The sequence below is a fragment of the Eutrigla gurnardus genome (assembly GCF_963514095.1).
Source record: "Eutrigla gurnardus genome assembly, chromosome: 7".
Lineage (NCBI taxonomy): Eukaryota > Metazoa > Chordata > Actinopteri > Perciformes > Triglidae > Eutrigla > Eutrigla gurnardus.
In genome coordinates, this window is record NC_139921.1 from 2,210,413 (window position 1) to 2,235,577 (window position 25,165).

The following is a 25,165-nucleotide window of genomic DNA, read 5'->3' on the forward strand; positions in this document are numbered from 1 at the left end:
TAACAGCCTCACGGAACAGGCCAGACGAAGCCGCCAGCGACAGGGCATCGTCCAGCACAGGCGCATCCTCCGAGGGGGGGTCAGGCTGTAGCCCAGCCGGCCCCCGACCAGCCCCTGGCTGAAGGGCCAGGAGGAGCGCCTTCATCTGCTCCATGTCGGCCGCCAAACCGTCCACCTTGGAGGACAGCCCGCCCCTCCCCTTTTTCTTGGGGGGGGCACCCATGGCCGCAGCTCCCTCATGTCGAGGCCGACAACGGCGGGACTGATGTGGAGGGAGACCCGTCAAAGCAGAGGGGTCGTCAGCTGTTGCCCGACGCGCCAACTCTGCCAGCCTAGCCACCCTGAGCACCCAAGGCAGGAGGCCACAGTTCATACATGGATGGGCCATCACAGAGGTAGCCAATAATAGTGTTACTGGGAGCGGGCGTCACCAGCAAATAATCAATAATCAGACAATAATTAGCTGTGAGCGTAAGCGCTGCTGTTAACAGAAGTCAAATAATAGCGTTACCGGGAGCGAGAGCACTGCCTTCACCAGTAAGCAATCAACAACGGACAATTAGCTGTGAGCGCAAGCGCTGCTGCTAAACAAAAGTCAAATAATAGCGTTACCGGGAGCGGGAGCGAAAGCACTGCCTTCACCAGTAAGCAATCAACAACGGACAATTAGCTGTGAGCGTAAGCGCTGCTGCTAAACAAAAGTCAAATAATAGCGTTACCGGGAGTGGGGGCGAGAGCACTGCCTCCACCGGTAAGATACCCCAAACAGCAATGAGGCAAACAAGAGCTGGGAGCGGGAGCGAACACACTGCCTTCACCAGTAAATAATAAACAACAGATAATTAGCTTCGAGCGTAAGCGCTGCTGCCAAACAGAAGTCGAATAAAAGCGTCACCGGGAGCGGGAGCGAAAACACTACTTTCACCGGCAAGCCACACAAAAACAAATTGGTTAGACACCAATAACATTGAGAGCAAGGAGGCCAACGAGTGCTAGGATCGGGAGCGAAAACACTGCCTCAACCAACAAACGCCGACACAAACCTGACTCCACGCTGGTCTGGTCTCAGACGAAGATCAGCTAGCCACAGCCTCTGGAGGACGGGTTGCCCGCGGCTCCGACTGTCGTCACGAGGCTGCACGCAGCCAGCTGTAAACAAAAGTTTCCAACTTCCTTCTCAGCACAAAGTGCAACACGGTACATGCGCAGCGAGAAGATGAAAAGGAACAGATCCTCTTACGACACTGTTACCATCTGGCTCAAAGATGGCAACAAAAAGGGAGGCCACACAGACAACAACTTTTCAAAAAGTAATTTATTAAACCAAAATTAACCGAATTAACTATTAGTAGGCGTGGAGTATGATATTGTATGATATCAGTTGTGTTAGCAGTGTGTGGATGAGTGGAAAGATGGTGTAGGCATGTTGAAAGGTGCATCAAACCAAACAAAGGAGAAACTGGTGGTGGTGCTGCAGCAGGCCTGAGTCAGAGAGTGAGAGAGAGAGCTCCCAGCTGGCAGGCCTCTTATGCCTTCTGGAGGCCACGCCTAAAGAAGGTGTGGTTATTCAATTAAGGCTCTCTACCTGCCAGTAAAGCAGTAGAGAAAGACTCAAACAGGCAGAGAAGAGAGGCCGTAACAACACCGGAAGATATAGCCTTCCCGGTGTCACGTGGGGGTCACAGGTGACTATGTTGTTATTGGTACTCGAAATGCGCATGCGCGAGGTGGAGATATCCAGTGCTTTAAGCACCACCTCTGGCGGTCAGTAAGGATGAAATAGAACAGACGACCAAGCCAAGACAGAAAGGAAACACAGACTAAATACATAAGGGTGGATTAGGTTCAACGACAGACAGGTGTGGAAACACAAGGGCAGGCTATGGTGATTGGGGAGAACGAGAGGCAAGGCTGACGAGACAATGAGACACAGCTGGGAGACAGAAAAGTAGGGAAACCAAGACAGGAAGTAAAGCACATGACAACACAAGACAGAAGGACTACAAAATAAAACAGGAAACCAAAACAACAAAACCCACAGTCATCAGTAAGCTGTCAGCCTGCAGCCAGACATGCTAACATGCATGAACACACTCCACTCCCTGGAAATGAACACACTGGAATGTAAACGTATCACTTTTATCAGGCATGTTTTAAAGTAGTTGGACTGACTCTGATCAGCATCAACTGTAGGAGGAGTGTTTTAGATCACATCTTTAGTCAAATAATATACGTAAATCCACACATGCATTAGTTAATGAGAAGAAAACCTGCCATCGTCATCCTCTTCAGGCACACAGCACAGTTCCTCCCATGTTTACCAGAGACAAACCTCCCAGTCAGCTGGCGGCGCTCTGATGGCGTCCTCCTCCCCGGTCCCAGACTCACAGTTCTGAGCCGGGGTCTCGTCCTCAGACCCTCCCTTTCTGATTCCGGCATCTACACCTGTGAGACAGTGGAGACAGTGAAGTTTAAGGTGCACCGGAGGACCGTGGTCCAGTATCTGGTCTGGGTTCAGGACCCCGACACTCTGGTCAGGACTATGACGGCGGCTGTGATCAGCTTGGCTGCCGGCTCGCTGCTGCTGCTCGTATGCAGCGGCGTCGCCATCAGACGCCTAAAGGCCAACGGCTCAATCAAATCAGCTGTGGCAACGAAAACAACAACAACAATCAGCTGATCAGTGTGACGCCATAGTGTCACTACGACCAGATCACGGAGGGACGCGTGGAGGAAGGGCTGCTTCACTGTGACATCTGTACTCATTCTCCCAGCATGCACTGGGGCAAAAGTGGTTGAGGAGGCAGACAGTGACAACACTTTGTTTCATTGCATTTTATTACATGTGAGATCCAATAAACACAAAACATAAGGCGAGTGATTATTCAGACTGGAGCCTTGAAGGAACACATTCATATTACAGTAAGAAATGTTAGGGTCGCCATGGTTACGGCCACTTCAAAAGTACATGAATGATTACATTATGATGTATGATTATTATAAAAGGCATCTTAATGCTAATGTTATTAACCAACAGAATGAGATTAAAACATATTATAAGTATTATTGTAATGTATTACAGACATGTCCCCCAACAACCTTTTCCATGGTACATATAATAGATATGTAGATATAGATATACATATATAGATATATAGATAGATATACATATATAGATATGTAGATATACATATATAGATATAGATATACATATATAGATATGTAGATATAGATATACATATATAGATATATAGATATAGATATACATATATAGATATAGATATACATATATAGATATGTAGATATAGATATACATATACATATATAGATATGTAGATATACATATACATATATAGATATACATATATTGATATACATATATAGATATAAGATTTTTTGGCAGATCAAACTTCACTGATAACGACTGTTGCTGTGATAGAATTGGTTATAAAAAAGTGCCCTCCTTTTCCCCGTTGGTAGTGTGTAATACACAAACCGGAAGTGTAGATTTCTTTCATTGTTTTATTTGTTTAAAAACAAAGCATGTTGTGGATATTTTCAATATGTTTTAAATCAGAAAATCAAATAAAAAGACTAAATACATTTTTTACCTTACTGTATTCAAATGTGGCCTAATAATGTGTGCTGTGTTTACATCATATTACTGTACTAAACTGAACAACACAGACTGAAGGTTTGATCCAGATCAAAACCAAGATTGGATTACGTGATCTGATTTCAGAATCCGTTTTTCCTTTTGAAAAACCCATTTTCAATATTTAATCCAATCAGAAATCCTAAATCCAACGGGATTCCTTCTGAAAAACTGGGCCCTGGATGCCATTAGTCCTGCAGCACCGTGGACAAACGCCACATCAGTGAAAGTGGCAGTGAGCTGAACACAGGTGGTGAAACATCAGAATTCAGGGTTCATTGTGATATTTACAAAGAAGAATAAAGCACCGACTGTTTGGAAGAGAGAGACAGACAAATGTTGTTCTCTGACCTCGTTGACAAAAACATAATGAAGGAGTCTCATTCTCCGCTGGTGAAAGGAGGACTAACCCCTCACCTGCTCTCCACTTTGCTTCATTTCTTACAGGAAAGATTAGTTTATGAGACTTTAGACAAGAAGTCAGCAGCTCTACCAGTCAAATGTCTGCGTCTGCGTTGTGTTACAATAAATAAACCAAGTGGACGTATCACAGTTTAATCCAGTCGATTACAAAACACTAGAAGAAGTGGTGCTGCATCCAAAGTCCTCTACCTGTTGATTTGATAGTTTACCAATAAACTTTATGAAGCATGTTTATGATTGTATTGCTTCAGATGTATTGCATTAATCAACAGTTCCCTTTTATCTGCCCATGGGCTTTGAAAGCTGCAGATGAAGCCTCTCCTATAAAATAACCACCTTGATACCTCAGTCCTCAGGCCCTACAGGTCCAAATCCAATCTACCCTTTCCAAGTCAATTCATTGAATTTCAACAGTTTGGATTTCGAACCACAGCAAAGAGACCGCCCTAATGAGGGTTTGAAATGATATTGGTTTTCATACAGATTGCAGCAAAATCTTCGTTCTAGTTGTACTGGACCGTAGTGCTGCGTTTGATACAGTAGACCACGGCATACTAGGCATTCTGGAAACATGGGTGGGGCTGTCTGGCACAGTCCTGAACTGGTTTAAATCGTACTTGACAGAGACTACATTGTATCTATTGTTAACCATGCATCTGAGTGAACAAAAATGACATGTGGAGCTCCCCAGGGGTCAATCCTTGGGCCTTGTTCAATCCCTACATGCTGCCAATAGATCAAATTATGCAGAAGCACAATATTACGCTGACGATACACAGACCTCTATAGCTTTATTAACTGATAATTATGACCCACTAGACTCACTTTTTACCTGCTTAACACATTAATGACTGGATTTGCCACAATTACAACTAAAATATTGTTTTTAGTGCCAAAAAAGACAGACTTAAAGTCACCGCTTACCTTGAATCTCTAACTGGAGACTAAAGACCAAGTCAGAAATCTTGGTATAGTTTTAGATTCTGATCTTGACTTCAACAAACACATCAAGAACGTTCAAATAACTGTCTGCTATCACCTAAAAAATTAAGTAATGATGTCCCAGCACGACCTTGAGAAACTTCTTCATGCATTTATTTGTAGTAGACTCGACTACTGTAATGGTATCTTTACAGGTCTCCTGAAAAAAGCTATTCCACCACTGCAGTTAATCCAGAATGCTGCTATCAGGGTGCTATGAACCCGGCGGACCCCTCAGGTCTTCCACTGCTGGTTTGCTTTAAGGAATCTAGTTTTTACTGTGTTATTTATCTGTTAATATTTTCTTACCATTTTGATGTATTTCCACTGTTCTCACTCCTCCTTTTTTAATCTTGTGGACTTCTTGTCTGTATTTCTGTTACACTTTCATGGTAAATAGTTTTACCTTTACTGTATTCTTTTTTGTTCTGTGAAGGCCTTTGATTGCCCTTGTGTATGATTGGTGCCATATATCATATCCAAAAGATTCTGTTGCCATGGTGATGAATAGACTCTGATCCCTGGTTACTTCCTGGTGTCTGAGATCTGCTACACATCGTCCTGTCGTCTCTCCTACATGTGAACAGTTTGGTAAGTGACAGTTTCTGATATTTCAAACATACAAGAATGAGACAATGTTCAGTCTTTACTGCAGTAAATGTACTGAAGCTGTAAAATACAGCTTCCACCTGAATGCATCAGTAAGAATAATCTAAGCATATCATGTATTATAGTACAACACTGTGTACTTTTACTGTGGATACTTTAAGCACAATTAGCTGATAACAAAGCAGAACTTTCGTATTTTTACTGTGAAATATAGTAAATAAAAACATACTACAGAATTACATGTCGCCTTATAAACTGTAAAGAAAAAAAAAGATTGTAAAAAATAACTATAACCATACAAATTCAACGAATGTCATTCAAATTCAGTTTTTAATGCAATAACAGAAGTTGAGGAATTCTAATTCAACTATTAATTATTAAATCGTTTCTATGTCGCATACTTCGGCCCAAACAAAGTCCACCACCAACGTGACATAATAAACTGAGTAGCTAATCATCAGCGTTGATGAATGACCAATGAAGATAATAGTTGCATGGTAGTCCTCGAGAAGGTCCTCGGCTCTCGTCCCCATGGTACTCGTAGTCCACCTCTCTTCATGTTGATTGGGTGACATGGATCTGTTAGTTCAAAGACAAAGTAAAAAATGTCTTCTTGTCAACAACGGTGAAAAAGACAGTAACTACCCACATTCAGAGTTCTACCTCCCTGGGTCAAAATGTGTCAAACCTGTATGTTATTATTAATAACTTGAGGGTTCATTACCTCAAAGTTTACATTTGGAAGTGCATTGATATGTATTTAAAAAAGAAACAGACAATTTTAAGATGTTCTAACACGCGTTCACTAGGAGTATATGTATATGTAGTGGCAATCTAACAAAAAGGCCACTTGAGGGAATCTGAAGTCGTTTCCAACTCATGCTGGTATGTTACAAAAATGTAGTCCTCCATGGGGAATGAGTTTGACACTTTTATTAATCATTAAATCTTTTAAAAGGCATCTACAAAAGGTCGGGTGCCAATAGACTTAAAATTAACTCATACAAAAACACTACATTGTGATACAAAACCCATTCAGCCATCACACACACAGACACGGTTGAAAAACTGTGTGGCTTCTCTGATCATGATTTCCCAGTCACTCCTGAAATGTGTCTCCCTCATCTAACCTCTGTGACCAATTAACCACCCATGTCCACAGGTGCGCAGGTAACCCACAGCAACCACAGTGCCTCACCACCGACACACCCACATTCACTCACACACACAGATCCAAATTGGCTACAACACACCGGCCCCTAATTGTTACTGTATAATAACATAACAATTCAACACAATAGAACAACTGAAGCCAATTACAATAATACTTTTTTTTTTTTTTTCTTTTATCGCAGTTGGTAATGTTCACATGTCCATAGAGTCAAACTTGATGCTAAGGTATGACGTGAGTCTCTACAAGAGTTTCATCAGCTTCCAGCAGAAGACAGATCTTCGTGATCGGTCGCTCCAATGTGCTGTACTTGGTCTGTACTTTGACAGACCGCACGAGTCCTCCTGTGCCCGGAAAGGTCTGCAGTATCCTCCCTAACAACCAGGATCCGCGAGGAGCAGTTGAGTCCGCCACAAGCACAATATCTCCTGCAACAAAGTTTCTCTTGTCCTTCATCCACTGTTGTCGCTCCTGTAACAGAGGTAGGTACTCCCGAATCCATCTGTGCCAGAAGAGATCCGCAAGAAATTGAACTTGCCTCCAACGTCGTCTGGAGTAAAGGTCGCTTTTCTCAAAAAGGCCAGGCGGTAGAGCAGGTTTGCCTTTCAACAAAAGGATGTGATTTGGAGTCAAGGGTTCCAAATCATTAGGATCATCTGAGATTTTTGTGAGGGGACGATCATTCAGTATGGCTTCCACCTCGCACAGAAGAGTTTGCAATCTTTCATCGTCTGTGTGTTGCTGCTGAAGTACAGAGTTCAGTACCCTTCGGACCATTCGAATGATTCTTTCCCATACTCCTCCATGATGGGATGCAGCAGGAGTGTTGAAGCTCCATTTCACTCCAGACTGAAGTAATGCACCTTGAATTTTCTTGTGGTTAAGTGCAGACAGAGCTTCTCTCAGTTCACGTTCTTCCCCCACAAAGTTGGTTCCGTTATCTGACCTGAGATGTGAGACTTGGCCTCTTCTAGAAATGAATCTGCGCAGTGCATTGATGCAAGAACTGGTGTCCAAAGAATATGCCATTTCCAAATGCACAGCCCTACTGGCCATACAAGTGAATAAGACGCCGTAGCGTTTAATGAGGCTGCGGCCTGCCTTCACCTCAAAAGGGCAAAAATAATCAACACCCACATTTGTGAATGGTGGGAGGTCAGGTTGAAGTCTCTCTTTTGGCAAATCTGCCATCTTTTGTTCCCCCAGCTTTCCCCTGTAGCGTCTACACATGACACAAGAAGAAAGGAGCCTTCTGACAGCAGAATTTGCGTTAGTGATCCAATAACGTTGGCGAAGTCTGGAAAGCAGGTGATTTCTTCCACAATGTCCCAGCTGTTCATGAATGTGGCGTATGATGAGAATGGAGATGTGCTGATCTTTAGCAAGAATGACTGGATGTTTCATGTCATCTGGCATAGCTTCTTTGCTGAGCCGTCCTCCCACTCTCAAAAGCCCATTTTCCAGCACTGGGTCGAGTTTGTAAATGTGACTGCCTTTCTTCACTCCAGATATTCCACTTTTCAGTGCTGCTATTTCACCACTGAACCTTTCTAGTTGGCAATACTGAATGATGGCACTTTCAGCTGCTGAAGTGTCTTCGAGCGACAAGGTTTGACCACCCAGTGTGGCTCTGAATGCTCTCATGGTTCTTTCAACTTCATTCTTTTGATGAATTGTGTCAAGCCCATTGCTCGACACCGAAGCTTCTATTTCTTTCCTCTTCTGACTCAACAGCTGCAGCACTTTTTTCAGTTGGAGAAACCAGGCTACTGAGGTCTTTAACCTTTTCCATGAAGAAGAGTAGGTCAGTAGCTGAGTTGTTGCTTTTGGTGCATCTTTGATGATCACAGTGTTCACTATGGCCTCTCCTTTAACCTCTGGGTCATCACTGCTGATGGAAGTGGACTCCACAATGTTAGTGGGCCATTCTCCTTTACTTATGACATCACTGAGAAACTGAGTGTATTCTTCTTTGAATGTAACATCTTTCTCCATTTTCCTTTTCAGACAGCGGACCCTCTGCTCAGCAACGTGGCGATTATTGGGCATGATAACATCATCGTTTCTGAAAGGTAATCTCAAGCAATTATGTCCATTGTTAAGTTCGGCCGAGGTGTTCATAATATCCATGAATTTGAGATCTTCTCTGGACATTTCTGGCTTTTCATCTGTTGATTTTTCATTGAAATCGTGGTTATATTGCTTCACCAGCAGTTCTTCTATGTGAGCAATGGATATTCGGTTAGCAGTAATGGTATGACAGCTGCTGTTAATATCACTGCCTCCTCTCAATGGTCCATTGATAACCCAACCCAGTAGGGTTTTGATGGCATAAGGTCCTTCTCCATTGCTGTTTACCACCTCCCACGGTTCCATTACCTTAGGAACATTGGTTCCGATTAGCAGTTCCACATCAGCATCAATGACAGGAATTTCAACAGAGTTGAGATGAGACCAGGCACTTAACTCTTCCTGCCGTGGAATGTTATCACGGGTCACAGGCATCCTGCACTGTGTGTACACATCAGGTAATTTGAAGTAGGTGTTACTATTGAGTGCTGCTATCTCCAGTCCTGAGATGATGTGACTGTCCACAAATCCTTCTTGGTTCATTGTTTTCAAGAGAAATTTGGCGCTTCTTCCTCTGACCTTTAGCTCCCTCATGAGTCGCTCAGAGCAGAAAGTGGCAGTGCTGCCGGGATCTAAGAACGCATACGTGGTGAGTATCTTGCTGCCTTTGTTGGCCTTGATCTGTACAGGTACAATTGCCAAGACACAATCCTGTGGTCCGGCCCCTATATGGCCGCATGTCTTAGGAGGAACTACATGACTGTTCTCTGTTGTCTCCTGCTGTGTGTCCTCTTGTTTGATCTCTTTCTTTGAATGAATGTGGAGGATGGTAGGATGCTTCAGGTTACACACTTTGCAAGACAGACGCCTATGACAGTCTTTGCTCATGTGTCCAACAGTTAAACAACCGAAACAAGCACCTTTCTCTCTTAAGAAGTCGATTTTCTCTCGATGCAACTTCCTTTCCATTTTGGGACACAACTCCAATTTGTGACCCTCTTCACACAGCAGACAAGACACCTTTATTGATTTATCAGGTAAGTTTTTCTCCTTTTGCATTTGAGTCACAGGTTTAGAATAGACAGCTGCCACAGAAGTTGCAAAACGACTTCCTTTTCCCTTGATTCGAGCCTGTGAGACTTTGTTTCCAATTGTATGATCTTGTGATGAAATGGCTGTGTCCTGAATGTTTCCAAAAAGTGGATTAGAAACAATAGACACTTGTCTCTCAATGAATTTGACAATGTCACTGAAGCCTGCTTGACGGTGGTGCTTCTCCTGCAGCTCATAAGCAGTGTTTCTCCATTTGTCCCTCAATTTATAGGGTAGCTTCAGGATAATGGCACGCATGTTGGATGGCATGTTCATCTCTGACATGTAACTGACATCCTCCATTGCATTACAGCAAAACACGGAGAAACAATGAAAAAGCTTGCAAAGCCTTGATGTCCTCTGACTTTACTGATGGCCATCCCAGAGCTTTCTCCATGTATGCACTGGCTATTTTTTGCTCATTTCCAAAGCGTTCTAGTAAAAGTTCTTTTGCTCTTTGGTATCCTCTGTCGGGTGGCATGTGTTGACAGCTCTTAACCAGTTCTCTTGGTTGTCCTTTTGTATATTGTTCTAGGAAATACAAGCAGTCTATACTGCTAGCAGCCTTTCCTTCTACTCCGTGCTGAAATGCTCTTATGAATGCACTATACTCAAGTGGGTCTCCATCAAAGGTTGGTATATCTCTTGGAGGGAGTGACAATGAGGACTGTTGCTGTATCAGAAGGGCAGTAATGTCATTTTGCCGTTGCATGATAGTTAACAGATTGTCTTGATCCACATCGGTTTGCATTAAGTCAGTACGTTGAATAGATTCCTGTGTAAAATGCATGGTGGGTTCCTGTATGCGATGCACATTAAATGTTTCCTGAAATCCTTGAGACATGCTTGGTTTTGGATTTGGAACATAAGGCCTTGGTCCACCATGTGCAAATGTTTCCTTGGGTCGTGCACCCATTGATATGGCAGCTTTGCTCCCTCCTAGCGGTGGATGTGGCTGTTTGAACTGTGCCTCCAGTGGCATTGTAGCTTTGCTGCTTCCTGTAGGTGGATGATGGAACTGATGGTTTGAATGTTTGAGCTGTGCCTCCAGTGGCATTGTAGGTTTGCTGCTTCCTGTAGGTGGATGATGGAACTGATGGTTTGAATGTTTGAACTGTGCCTCCAGTGGCATTGTAGGTTTGCTGCTTTCTGTAGGTGGATGATGGAACTGATGGTTTGAATGTTTGAACTGTGCCTCCAGTGGCATTGTAGCTTTGCTGCTTCCTATAGGTGGATGATGGAACTGATGGTTTGAATCTTGTGGAACAAATTCTGTAGCAGAGGGTCTGAGAGATGATTTACGTTTTGATCTTTCCAGATACGAATTCATTCCATTTGAATAGGCTCTGGAGCTCTGAGCATCAGATTCTCTGTACTTCAACACAGTAACCTTTGCAGTGTGAGCAGCAATTTGACTTTGCAATTCCAGAAGCTCCTTTTTCTTTCTGATTTGCTCCTCCTGGGCTTCCAGTTCATGTTTTTCTTTGAGGCCTGCTGCCATTGCAAGGAGAGCAGCCCTTTCAGCCTCTGCCTTTAAACACGCAGAGGATGTTGAAGACCTGTGGCTGGAGCGGCCAGCTGATGAACATGTTTTACGACCAATGTTAGAAATGCTGTCGCCAGGAGCAATATCATCATTGACCACAGAAACAGCAGCATTATCAAGCAAGTTTGTATTTGCAGCATCATCATCATCATTAAGCACATTTGCATTTCCAGCAGCAGCTTCATTGTATCTTTCAACGTCATCATCATCATCATCATCATCATGCTCCTTTTTATCAAGCAACCACCTTTCCATTTTTTGTATTATTTCTTTATTATTTTGCATTCGAGGTTCATACCATTCATCTTGTTTTGACATTTCATCCTCAGGTAACATTGATTTCAATGATTGTTGCAACTCATTGGTTTCCATACACAGCTTTAAGAACACTTCACGCATTGTTTGCACCTCAGACACATTTTCCTTTGAAGTCATTAATTTCTGAACTTCCTTTGTTAATTTATGTAGTTTATTTATTCTGAGATTCCATTCCTTTTGTTGTGATATTATTTTTGCTTCCAGCGCTTTAACTTTGAGTTTGACTGATCTTTTATCACGTTCAATTTCCTTTTCACCTTGATTGACAGCTGCTGCCACGTCATCCATTTTGACTGATTTAAAGGCCGGAGGCTTTATTTTGAATTGTAGCAGGATTTACCTGTATCCTTTTTGTGAGAAGGCCAATCTCTTCCACACGGCTTAACAATTCTCAATCAGTCCTACCGTGATTCTTCAGCGTGACTTTGGCCAGGCTTTCTTTGTCTGCATGCATCCACTTGATTGGAATCAGCTGGCATGGAATAGGGTGGAGTGCAGCAAGAAGCTCAGTTTTTCAACAAAATGTAGTGGCAATCTAACTACAAAAAGGCCACTTGAGGGAATCTGAAGTCGTTTCCAACTCATGCTGGTGTGTTACAAAAATGTAGTCCTCCATGGGGAATGAGTTTGACACTTTTATTAATCATTAAATCTTTAAAAAGGCATCTACAAAAGGTCGGGTGCCAATAGACTTAAAATTAACTCATACAAAAACACTACATTGTGATACAAAACCCATTCAGCCATCACACACACAGACACGGTTGAAAAACTGTGTGGCTTCTCTGATCATGATTTCCCAGTCACTCCTGAAATGTGTCTCCCTCATCTAACCTCTGTGACCAATTAACCACCCATGTCCACAGGAGCGCAGGTAACCCACAGCAACCACAGTGCCTCACCACCGACACACCCACATTCACTCACACACACACACACAGATCCAAATTGGCTACAACAGTATATTTAATGTGCGTCTCACCTGGATGAGTCTAGACAGGTGGGTCCTCCTCCTCCAGCCAACAGCTCATCTCTTCTCATTGAACCATGTCTACAGCTCTGGAGTGTGACTGACCAATCGCTGCATGAACTTTGCCTCCAGATGTTCAGCGTTGCATCTCAGAAACTTCTCATTTATCTATCTTGCGTCATGGGTTTCTGTGCTGCATGTTTTGGGGATGTCTTGAATGATGTTTTCTGATTGATGTTATATATGTCATTTTGTCATGTTGATAACTGCTGTGCGTGTTTTGCAGATTGCCTTGGCCAGTAACTTTGTCATTTTAATCTTAGTTTTCATATTTCATACTCTGTTCTGTTTTTAGGGTGACTTCAACATCTGTCTAGGGACTACAGGTGAAAAATAGCCTCTTGGCTAATTCTGGCGCATTTACAGCAATGTTATTTATGTGCACTGTCCCGGTTTTCAAATAAACTTATTATTAAGAAGGAGAAAAAACGGACAAATAAATCCTTTACCTCCAACATTTGCAATTAAATTACAACATACACTAACATTGGTTTTGTTTTCTAAAGCTAACATTGGTTTTGTGGCGTAATATCGACCAACTGAATGTACAAACAGTTTGCTGAATACCAGGAAAAAAAATTCATGTCCATGTATACAAATGACTAGATTACAATTCCATGACTGTTTCACTAATTGCAGTGAGACTTTGTTGGAAGTTCATGTCGAACAAAAGGCCAAAGCAATAAACGTAACAATGTAACTTCCTGACCGGAGTTCGAGCTAATCCGATAACAAAAGAAACCAACAAAAACACATGGACAAGGTCTAACTCCCTACGACAGGACGACAACGGTGTTTAACGACAACAGGGATTCATCCCTACTGCTTCATGTTGGACATTAAAGTCTGAGCTATTTACAATGTGAATAAAATGTTAGCATTGAAGCTAAAGTTATCTATGAAGAAAAGCTCAAAGATTAACACAAGGACTAAATGCGTATTTGAGTCAGTTGAAATATTGTAACTGGAGCGGTAACTTTGTGTGTCGCTGTGTCCTGAAAGCCTTTGAGATTCTCCTGCTGTCGTCTGGACGCTGTACAACTCAAACGGGACCAAAACATTATTGGTCTCACCGTTAACTACCGTTCATAGTTTTCAAGAAATGAGGTCCCATTGGAGACACAGGAAGGGGCGGGACTTTTCCTCTCTGTTGTCAGTGTTGCCGTAGTGACAGTGTGCGTCTCTGCCAGCAGGTGGAGACTCTGCTATGAATCAGTGTGAGGACCGAGAGGACGGAGTCCTTCCCTCTAAAACCACCCAGGATGGGGGACATGACAGCCAGACCAAAGCTCAGAGGTGAGACGAGGATCTTGAAGTGTCCAGGACTCAGATCACTCCACCATCATGATTCTCACTCAACAACATAAATATACATAATATTAACTAGATCGCTTTATTGAGTTTAAAACTGAACCTTGTTATTATCTGACTGTCCTGAGGTGAAGAACCAGGTCTTGGTCCAGACCTTTGTAGTCCATGTAGGGGATGATCTGAATCTAGTGTCGACTCTCCTGTTGAATCCATTTGTTTTCACTTTGGTGAACAATCACTGAGACCAGAAGCTTTAATTGCCTTCAATACTGTTAGTTGTCTGAGAAGAAGAAGCAGTAAAGTTTGATGATAAGTCAAATAAATATTCAGATTAACTATTAACCTGACACACACCTGGACCTGACGCTGTAACCTGCTGACACTTCAGCTGATCAGCTTCAAATATTGAATGAAAGGAATGAAAGTTTAACTGGAAATTCAGATTCTCTGTTGGTCTGTTGAACCACAAAAACACACGTCCATCAACATTAAGTCAAGTCTGCTGAATGAATAATGTGATGGTCTGAACTGCCAAACATCTCCCACAATGCAACTTGCCCCTCACACTACTTAGTTTGACAGCAGGATCGTTTTATGTTTATTTGCACCACTCATGACATTGCAGATAGGAAGGGGGGTTTCCTCCATATCGTGACCTATGTATCATGATCATATTGTATTGGGATAATATCGTAGTAAAAGTATTTCTTAAATTGTATTTATTGTATCAGGATGCAGCAGCAGAGACCAGACTCCCCTGGACCTGGACCTGGACCCAGCTGTGTATCCATGAAGACTGACTGGTCTATGGATGAACCTATTGTCTTTAAAGGTGACCAAGCTGCTGATGGAAGGTAAGAACTGAACCTGAACTCTCATTAGAGGATGAATCAGGTCTAGACCAGCACCTTAATCAATAACTCAGAGTCCACCAGCCCTGAATCCTGCAACCCGTTCTGTCTTCTGAACCACGATGAGTGACAGACAGTCTCTTGTTTCCCTGAAGCTCGAACAGAAAGGACCAATTAAATCCTTTTTAACTGGGATTAAACTACAGAATATGAAATAAACAATCCAACCTTAAAGAAACAATGAGGAGAAAACCTCTTGAAAGAAAAGACTCATAGACGGGAAAAGTAAAGAGTTAATGACATAGAAGAGTAGCGGCCAGGCTAAGCTAAGCTAAGAACAGAAAGACTCCAAACTAACACAAAACTCGAGCACCGTCTTCCTCTCACTCAAGGGAGGTTGTAGAGTAATAAGTAAGACTCTTTATATCCACCAGACTCTTATTTTAGGTTTTAACACAACTGATAATGCATGAGGAGGTGTCTATTATCAGGAGGTAATGGACTACGTGAAGGACAGAACCATCAGACGCCCAGTGGTGATTTTGTAACCAAAGTGTAAAGTTGTTTCACGAGTCATAACTCCGTTTCCACATCATTATCACCCCATAAGGTTCTCATGCAACGGAAACATTGTCCACTGCTCCCGTTAATAGGACGGACCTTAGATACGACTTGGCAACGGAGATATTTCTAGTACGCTCATAGAACCCTTAGGCTCAGCTACAAACCACAAAGCTAACATTATGCTAGCAAAACGCTGAGTCCAGCACTAAGACAGGTGTTCACAGGTCCACAACGTGGTCTAATGTGACCCAGATCCATTTATAGTATTGATTCTGACACTAGCATCAACTCTTAGAGCAAGACTCATCAATATAAAGATAAACAGAGCAAACTGATTCATGTTCATATTATATTTAATGTATCAGGATGCAGCAGCAGAGACCAGACTCCCCTGGACATGGACCTGGACCCAGCTGTGTGTCCATGAAGAGTGACCGGTCTATGCCTCGCAATATTAGATTTAAAGCTGACCAAGCTGATGATGGAAGGTAAGAACTGAACCTGAACCCTCCTTGGAGGATGAATCAGGTCTAGACCAGCCAGAGAAAAGTTATGAGTCAGTGAGAAGCTAAATTGGCTAACGTGACAGCTACTGCAAGCTAAGCTAAGCTAATATATGCTAAAGTGGGTTTACATCGGAGCTGACCAGTTCCATAAAGTGAAGCCATCGCTGAAGTGCCTTAAACTGTCAATCTCTCTGGTTGTATAGAAGTATATGAGAAAATGGTCCTACTTCTCTCTGCTGGCCACCAGGGGGCGACTCCTCTCTGGTTGTATAGAAGTCTATGAGAAAATGGTCCTACTTCTCTCTGCTGGCCACCAGGGGGCGACTTCTCTCTGGTTGTATAGAAGTCTATGAGAAAATGGTCCTACTTCTCTCTGCTGGCCACCAGGGGGCGACTCCTCTCTGGTTGTATAGAAGTCTATGAGAAAATGGTCCTACTTCTCTCTTGATGTATTATCTCAGTAAACATTGTAAACATGAGTTTATGGTCTCAATCTCTAGTTTCAAGTCTTCTTCAATCCAGCATGGTGTTCATTTAGTACATTATGGTCCATTTAGAGTCCACCAGACCAGAAAGCAGGGGATGCTTTAGGGGGCAGGGCTTACCTGCTGATTGACAGGTCCATTTAGAGTCCACCAGACCAGAAAGCAGGGGATGCTTTAGGGGGCGGGGCTTATCTGCTGATTGACAGGTTGCTACCATGCTACCAATGCAGTTAGCTACTAAGATGACTTTAACACTTAGCTGTAAAGTTGACTTTGGATTATGAAGCTAACTTTGTTAGCAGCTTCACACCAGAATCCAGATGGATCCAGATCCAGTAAGGTTGCTGCTCTGGGTTCCGCTCTGCCGCTTGTGTTCATCAGAATCCGAGGCTTCAAAACCGTAGTCCACAAACCAACAGGCGTTGTCACCATGACGACGTCCACTTTTGATCTCCAGTCTGTGGTTTAGTGACTCTTTAAACTTGGTTTTCTCCACAGAGTTCAGCAGATCTCAGAGGTTCCGTTGACCCAGCAGCATCAAACACACCTGGACTCCATATTTATGGTGAGTACATGTACAAGCTCACCTTTCACTATTAACCACATCAACTACAGATTCAATGCTGAACAGGTTCTAGTGGTCTCCATGCTGCTCAGACCCACACATGAATCCCATGTTGGGTTCTTTAGAGTTCATGTTCAGTTTATCCTTCTGTTCCAGCTGCTGGAGGAGAACATCAGCACTTTTGTGAAGAACGAGCTGAAGAAGATCCAGAAGGTCCTGAGTCCAGATTACCCAGAATGCTTGGAGAGTGAGGACGAGGACTTGTGGAGCAGCAGAGAGGCATTTCAGAAGATCACAGTGCACTTCCTGAGGAGAATGAAGCAGGAGGAGCTGGCTGACTGTCTGCTGATCAGTAAGAGGATTTTAACAGATTTAACATGGTGGAAAGAAGAGAAGGATTCAACATGAAGAACTTCATATTTCTCCTAATAGGCTGCACACAACTTCAATGTTTAGGTTCTCTGGTTGTCTACAGATCCGATTACAGCTGACATCATCATAAGTATGTGTACGCATGATGTCAACGTTTATGTTGTTTTGCTTCAACCATCCAGACGAGTTAGAAGCTTTAAACAGTGAATTTAAACTGTTAGTAACATCTAAATGTCTGCTTGTTACGTGTTCGGTTGTCAGAATCGATATTCCAACAGACTCGAGTTCTACAGAGTTCAGACAGGATCACCACCGTTTCAGAGGAACAGGTGTTTCACTTCACCCAGTGACCGTGTTAACTGGTGACATTCAGCTCGTATTACTCCAGTGTTGGTAGATGAAAACAAAAATGTATTTAAAACAGGCTTCTACGAAGACACCTCCATGTTTTCAATGGTGGCGTCTCAGCGTGGAGGATTACGGTATACCAAGATATTTAAAAATCCCAACGGTACTATTTTCAACACCGTCATCAATACCGTCTCTTTCTATGATGCTGTATTGTGATGTGTTGTAGTGACCAGCAGACGCCACAGGAGGTCAGTGACGCGATACAAGAGGCTCTTTATTTCTAGACTGACTCACTGAGCTTTACAGCTGCAGTTCAAAGGGTTATATATCCTTCCAGTTCTGTTTGTCTTGTAAATGTCTTTTATTTTACTTCTGTTGGCTTCATCAGGTGCACCTGATTGATTTTGTGTCCAATAGTTATGATTTAATCATGAAAGAAGCTCATGAAGTCACTACTACTGAGGACTATAGGAATACATGGCTCTAACACATGGCTTGTTCATAGACTGTAAAAGGGTCTGTAGGATCCACTAACTGGGTTCCTTTGTTGTTTATCCAGGAACCGCTGGTGCAGTGTACCAACGTAAACTCAAGTCTAACCTCAAGAAGAAGTTCCAGTGTTTGTTTGAGGGCATCACTAAAGCAGGAAACCCAACCCTCCTGAATCAGGTCTACACGGAGCTCCACGTCACAGAGGGAGGGACTGCAGAGGTCAATGACCAACATGAGGTCAGACAGATTGAAATGGCATCCAGGAAACCAGACCGACCAGAAACAACCATCAGACAAGAAGACATCTTTAAAGGCTCACCTGGAAGGGATGAACCAATCAGAACAGTGATGACAAAGGGAGTGGCTGGCATCGGGAAAACAGTGTTAACACAGAAGTTCACTCTGGACTGGGCTGAAGACAAAGCCAACCAGGACATACACTTCACGTTTCCATTCACTTTCAGAGAGCTGAACCTGCTGAAAGAGAAGAAGTTCAGCTTGGTGAAACTCATTCATCACTTCTTCCCTGAAACCAAAGAAGCAGGAATCTGCAGGTTTGAAGAGTTCCAGGTTGTGTTCATCTTTGACGGTCTGGACGAGTGTCGACTTCCTCTGGACTTCCTCAACAACAAGATCCTGATTGATGTTACAGAGTCCACCTCGGTGGATGTGCTGCTGACAAACCTCATCAGGGGGAAACTGCTTCCTTCTGCTCGTCTCTGGATAACCACAAGACCTGCAGCAGCCAATCAGATCCCTCCTGGGTGTGTTGACATGGTGACAGAGGTCAGAGGGTTCACTGACCCACAGAAGGAGGACTACTTCAGGAAGAGGTTCAGAGATGAGGAGCAGGCTAACAGGATCATCGCCCACATCAAGACCTCACGAAGCCTCCACATCATGTGCCACATCCCGGTCTTCTGCTGGATCACTGCTACAGTTCTGGAGGACGTGTTGAAGACCAGGGAGGGAGGGGAGCTGCCCAAGACCCTGACCGACATGTACATCCACTTCCTGGTGGTTCAGTCCAAACTGAAGAACGTCAAGTATGATGGAGGAGCTGAGACGGATCCACACTGGAGTCCACAGAGCAGGAAGATGATTAAGTCTCTAGGAAAACTGGCTTTTGAGCAGCTGCAGAATGGAAACCTGATCTTCTATGAATCAGACCTGAAAGAGTGTGGCATCAATATCAAAGCAGCCTCAGTGTACTCAGGAGTGTTCACACAGGTCTTCAGAGAGGAGAGAGGACTGTACCAGGACCAGGTGTTCTGCTTCGTCCATCTGAGTGTTCAGGAGTTTCTGGCTGCTCTTCATGTCCATCTGACCTTCGTCAACTCTGGTGTCAATCTGATGGCAGAAAAACAAACAACCTCCTTATGTTCTAAAGTCTCCAGAGACAAACCTAAACTAACACATCTGCACCAGAGAGCTGTGGACAAGGCTTTACAGAGTCCAAACGGACACCTGGACCTGTTCCTCCGCTTCCTTCTGGGTCTGTCACTAGAGACCAATCAGAAACACCTACGAGGTCTGCTGACACAGACAGGAAGTAGCTCACAGACCAATCAGGAAACAGTCCAGTACATCAAGGAGAAGGTTGATAAGGATCTGTCTCCAGAGGGAAGCATCAATCTGTTCCACTGTCTGAATGAACTGAATGATCGTTCTCTGGTGGAGGAGATCCAACAGTATCTGACTTCAGGACGTCTCTCCTCCGATGAACTGTCTCCTGGTCAGTGGTCAGCTCTGGCCTTCATCTTACTGTCATCAGAGAAACATCTGGACGTGTTTGACCTGAAGGAATACTCTGCTTCAGAGAAGGCTCTTCTGAGGCTGCTGCCGGTGGTCCAAGCCTCCAGCAAAGCTCTGTAAATATAGTTTTTCATTCAGAAAACAACAAACCATCTTGGAATTACAAGGTTCTATCTGCATTCTGAACCATTTGATTGGTTTTCCCAACTGCAAAAGGTAAAGAAGTAAAAAGTAGTTCCAAATAGTTACTTAAGAGTAAAGGTAAGAAAGTATTTAGTGAAAAAACTACTCGAGTACTGAGTAACTTCTGAGTAAATTCTGATTATTGTGGCCCCGCACCTGGTGATCTGAGAGACTACCAGGAGGCATAGACGTTGGAAGGGCAGCTAACCCCCCCAGTTACATAAAAACCAATGCTTTCTCTAACATGAAGCGTTTGTCACCTCAGCTGAAAGAAAAGAAACAACACAGCTCACCGCTTCATCCAGCGTCTCTCCTCTCTGTCTGTTTCACCGACACACACACACACACACACACACACACTCTCTCACACACACACACACAAACACACACACACACACACACACAGATACACACACACACACACACATACACACACACACACACACATACACACACACACACACACACGCACACACACAGATACACACACACACACACACATACACACACACACACACACACACACATACACACACACACACACACACACACACAGTGATGGATAGTCATGTCGAAGACATTTATTCTAACTTTTCTCTGAGTTTTGTCGACATAAGAATGACTCGACCCACAAGAATCTGCGTGATGAGCAGCTACAAACAGAATCTCACATCAGAAACATTCAGAAATGAACTGATTCACAACTGAAAGTGAAACTTAAATAGGATCGACAGATTCACTGACTTTAGACGGTAAAAGTCGGGGGATTTCAAAAAGTGGGCGGTATATTGTGACTCCTCCATAAATGATTGCACATACACTTGCATATTTATGCACATTTGTCTCTGAATGACAAGGATTTAGAATTAAAAAACGTTAAAAGAGTTCTATCTATAACTGGGCGTGGAGAGTTTGTGTGCCGTCATGTGACTGCCTGGCTGCGTTTGATTGGTGAAACGGAGTCAGTGAGAGTCTTGAAAGAAGAGTCAGACAGAAATAAACAGATGGCACAGTGTGACGTTAACCTCACCATGGAGCCTAATACGCCACCCAGCTGCAACAATAACCTGATGAACAAACATGTTAAACATCATTTAACTTCATTAGGATAATAATGTCAGTTAGAACCTGAGGGGATGAACAGTTGTTTGTAATTGTTTCATCACTAATTTCTGATTCCTCTTCAGACTCAGTGGCTGTAACCTCTCAGAGAGAAGCTGTGAAGGTCTGTCCTCAGTTCTCAGCTCCCAGTCCTCCAGTCTAAGAGACCTGGACCTGAGTAACAACGACCTGCAGGATTCAGGAGTGAAGCTGCTGTCTGCTGGCCTGGAGAGTCCACACTGTCGACTGGAAACTCTCAGGTCAGATTCAACTACTTTGAGAAGTTTACCTATGAAGCTTTCAATGATGTGTTTACATGCACCAAATATTCAGTTATTTATATTCACGTATTCCTAAAAAGACACGTCTGCTACTAATCTGTTAACATGGCTGATGAAATACTGTTTCTGCTGCTAACGACTTGCCAGCAAAAGAACAAAACAAAACTTTTGTCAAAACCAAACCTCTTGTTTATCTTTTCCCTGCCGTTCCATGTTTTAATAGTTTTATAAATCCACCTGGTGTTTATAAATGCTGTTGCAAACGTCAGTCTACGTTTGTGAACGTCACTCCATGAACATGTGAGCCTGAACTACAACACCAGACTGTCTCTGCTGTCAAGGTGGAGCCAGTTTGAACCACTTTCTATACAGTTGAGTTTATTGAGTTTTATATGAAATGAACTAATATTCTTGTCACGGTGGCTGAAGCAGCAGGGAGGACCCACATGCAGACTCAAAGCTATGCAGATGCAATGAAGACATATTATTCATGAAAACACCCCCTAGTGGCCAGCAGAGAGAATGCAGCTTTAAGGACCTTCAGGCTTGACTTCACTTTTCTGAACCAGAGGTTGATGCCTGATTGGAATATCAACTCTGACAACTGAACATGAACCAACCAGACATTTTGATGCTGCTGACAGTTTTAATTCAAAGTTTAAAGCTTCTAACTCGTCTGCACGGCGGAGACAAAACACCATTTTAACACCAACATGTGCACACACATTTATGATGACATTGACTGTAAAAGGCTCTATAGCAAGGGTCACTAAGAGGTGGAGCTTGGCCCAGATCCAGACCCAGACCCCGTCCTATCTGGACCCAGACCCATAACTGATAGATCATTGAGAATTATTAAATGATGACGGAGCGTTTCTCTCTCAATCATTTCAGCTCGTCTCTTGTCTTTCTTTTAACGTCCTCCTCTGTCCATCTCTGTCCATCACTCAGCCACGCTTATCCCACCCAGAACAACATCAACACAACAAAAGACAAATATCACTTTTTCTCATTTTAAAAAGTGGACAAATGGACACAAGTCTATGTAAAGTCCCCAGAAGTGACAGAAGTGTGTGTCTTCAGTCTGTCAGGTTGTCTGATCACAGAGGACGGCTGTTCTTCTCTGGCCTCAGCTCTGGACTCCAACCCCTCCTATCTGAGACAGCTGGACCTGAGCTACAATCATCCAGGAGACTCAGGAGTCAAGCTGCTGTCTGCTGGACTGGAGGGTCTACACTGGAGACTGGACACTCTCAGGTGAGGACAGATGGACAGACATCAGACTGGACACTCAGGTGAGGACAGATGGACAGACATCAGACTGGACACTCTCAGGTGAGGACAGATGGACAGACATCAGACTGGACTCTCTCAGGTGAGGACAGATGGATAGACATCAGACTAGACACTCTCAGGTGAGGACAGATGGACAGACATCAGACTGGACACTCAGGTGAGGACAGATGGACAACAGCTCCAGACTGTGTCTCCGTCTCTGACTGAGGAACTGGTGTTCATGTTTAATGGTGGACCTGATTGAGGTCTTTGAATGTCTTCCTGCAGGGTGGACCATGGGGGACAGCAGAGACTGATACCTGGTGTGAGGAAGTGTGAGTATGTTTTCAGTAACTCAGCTGCTCCAGATTTGAACGTGTTCATGACTGAAATCCGATGATCACGTTTCTATCAGGATGTAGCGTTTGTTTCTTCGTGGCTGTAAAGATGTTGTGTTGTGTTCACACCAAACGCCACATTTTCACACTCAATTACACACAAAGTCAACGCAGAGACACAAACGGACGGCAATTCCTGCCGGACGGCAACGGAGACAAACACGCAACATTCACGTAGTCGTGTTTGTGTGAGTTTAAGTATTTCAACTCAAGAGATAAATTCCTCTGTGTCTCTAAAGCGTCTCAGCGTTGAGATCGTCCTCCTGTCGTCCTGACGTCCCTGAATCCTAAATGGAGGAACCAGATGTTGTCTCCTGGGTCTGTGGTCCCCTAGAGGTCTAGATAGTAGCTCACATTAGTCCAGAGACCAGACCAGACTATGTGGAGAAACTAGAGACTGTCTGTGGTCCCCCAGAGGTCTAGATAGTAGCTCACATTAGTCCAGAGACCAGAACAGACTATGTGGAGGAACCAGAGACTGTCTGTGGTCCTCTAGAGGTCTACAATAGTAGCTCACATTAGTCCAGAGACCAGACCAGACTATGTGGAGGAACCAGAGACTGTCTGTGGTCCTCTAGAGGTCTACAATAGTAGCTCACATTAGTCCAGAGACCAGACCAGACTATGTGGAGGAACCAGAGACTGTCTGTGGTCCTCTAGAGGTCTACAATAGTAGCTCACATTAGTCCAGAGACCAGACCAGACTATGTGGAGGAACCAGAGACTGTCTGTGGTCCTCTAGAGGTCTACAATAGTAGCTCACATTAGTCCAGAGACCAGACCAGACTATGTGGAGGAACCAGAGACTGTCTGTGGTCCTCTAGAGGTCTACAATAGTAGCTCACATTAGTCCAGAGACCAGACCAGACTATGTGGAGGAACCAGAGACTGTCTGAGGTCCCCCAGAGGTCTAGATAATAGCTCACATTAGTCCAGAGACCAGACCAGACTATGTGGAGGAACCAGAGACTGTCTGTGGTCCCCTAAAGGTCTAGATAGTAGCTCACATTAGTCCAGAGACCAGACCACAGGTTGGTCTGGTTTCAATCTTTAGTAATTTAAGGCCAAACTGTGATATTTTTAGGACCAACGATGTAATTTTGTCGTGTTTTTGTTTAGTCTGTTGATCGTCAGTGATCCAGAACAGACAGGTTCGTTCTCACTAATCCAACTTTCCTAACGGCTCTAGATATATTACACTAATTATACACATATATAGAAACCTGTTCTCCAGGCAGGACCACACGGCCTCCCACAAAGAACACCCCCACTCCACATGGCTGACTGGTCGACACCCACCCACACACACACACACACACACACACACACACACACACACACACACACACACACACACACACACACACACACACACACTTGTATAGTATTTAGTTAGATAGGCCACTTGGACTTAGTGTATGTTTCTTTGTTCATTGTTAATAAACCCCTTATGAACATACTGCTGTGTTTATTAATGTTGTATACGAATGAATGATATCAACCTCTTCTCTGTGAAGAATTCACTAATCCTTCAACTGTTTGTACTCATATTCTAATAGTTATTAATTATTGGCATTTGAGTACAAACTCCTTTATATTGAGACTGAGTATTGATATTAATAATGATCTATTAATAACTGAATCTGCTCCTGCTAGTTCCCCAACACTGTGTTTTTCTCTGCGATCCAACAAAACACACACCACTACACACCGGTGTCCTATTTATCAATGAAAGGTATGACGTGACCCATCACCATCAAGTTACCGCCCCCTTGTGATG

At 43.5% G+C, this 25,165-nt stretch overlaps 3 protein-coding genes across 3 annotated transcripts in view; all 3 read left to right on the forward strand.

Annotated features, from left to right (window-relative positions):
- The window catches only part of LOC311016209 (uncharacterized protein), a 199,603-nt gene that overhangs the window by 117,088 nt on the left and 57,350 nt on the right, over positions 1-25,165 (forward strand). The window contains exon 12 of the mRNA XM_084013785.1: positions 21,518-21,691. Within this exon, the coding sequence (XP_083869911.1) occupies positions 21,518-21,691 (174 nt within the window). The remainder of the gene's footprint in view (positions 1-21,517; positions 21,692-25,165) is intronic.
- LOC311016215 (uncharacterized protein) overlaps positions 1-25,165 on the forward strand; it is a 180,547-nt gene that overhangs the window by 11,707 nt on the left and 143,675 nt on the right. The gene's annotated exons all lie outside the window — the stretch shown is intronic.
- Positions 5,598-25,165, forward strand: part of LOC311016208 (uncharacterized protein) — a 250,094-nt gene continuing 230,526 nt past the window's right edge. The window contains exons 1-3 of the mRNA XM_084013784.1: positions 5,598-5,650; positions 14,086-14,191; positions 14,938-15,060. Coding sequence (XP_083869910.1) covers positions 14,103-14,191; positions 14,938-15,060 — 212 coding nt within the window. The 5' untranslated portion in view covers positions 5,598-5,650; positions 14,086-14,102. The remainder of the gene's footprint in view (positions 5,651-14,085; positions 14,192-14,937; positions 15,061-25,165) is intronic.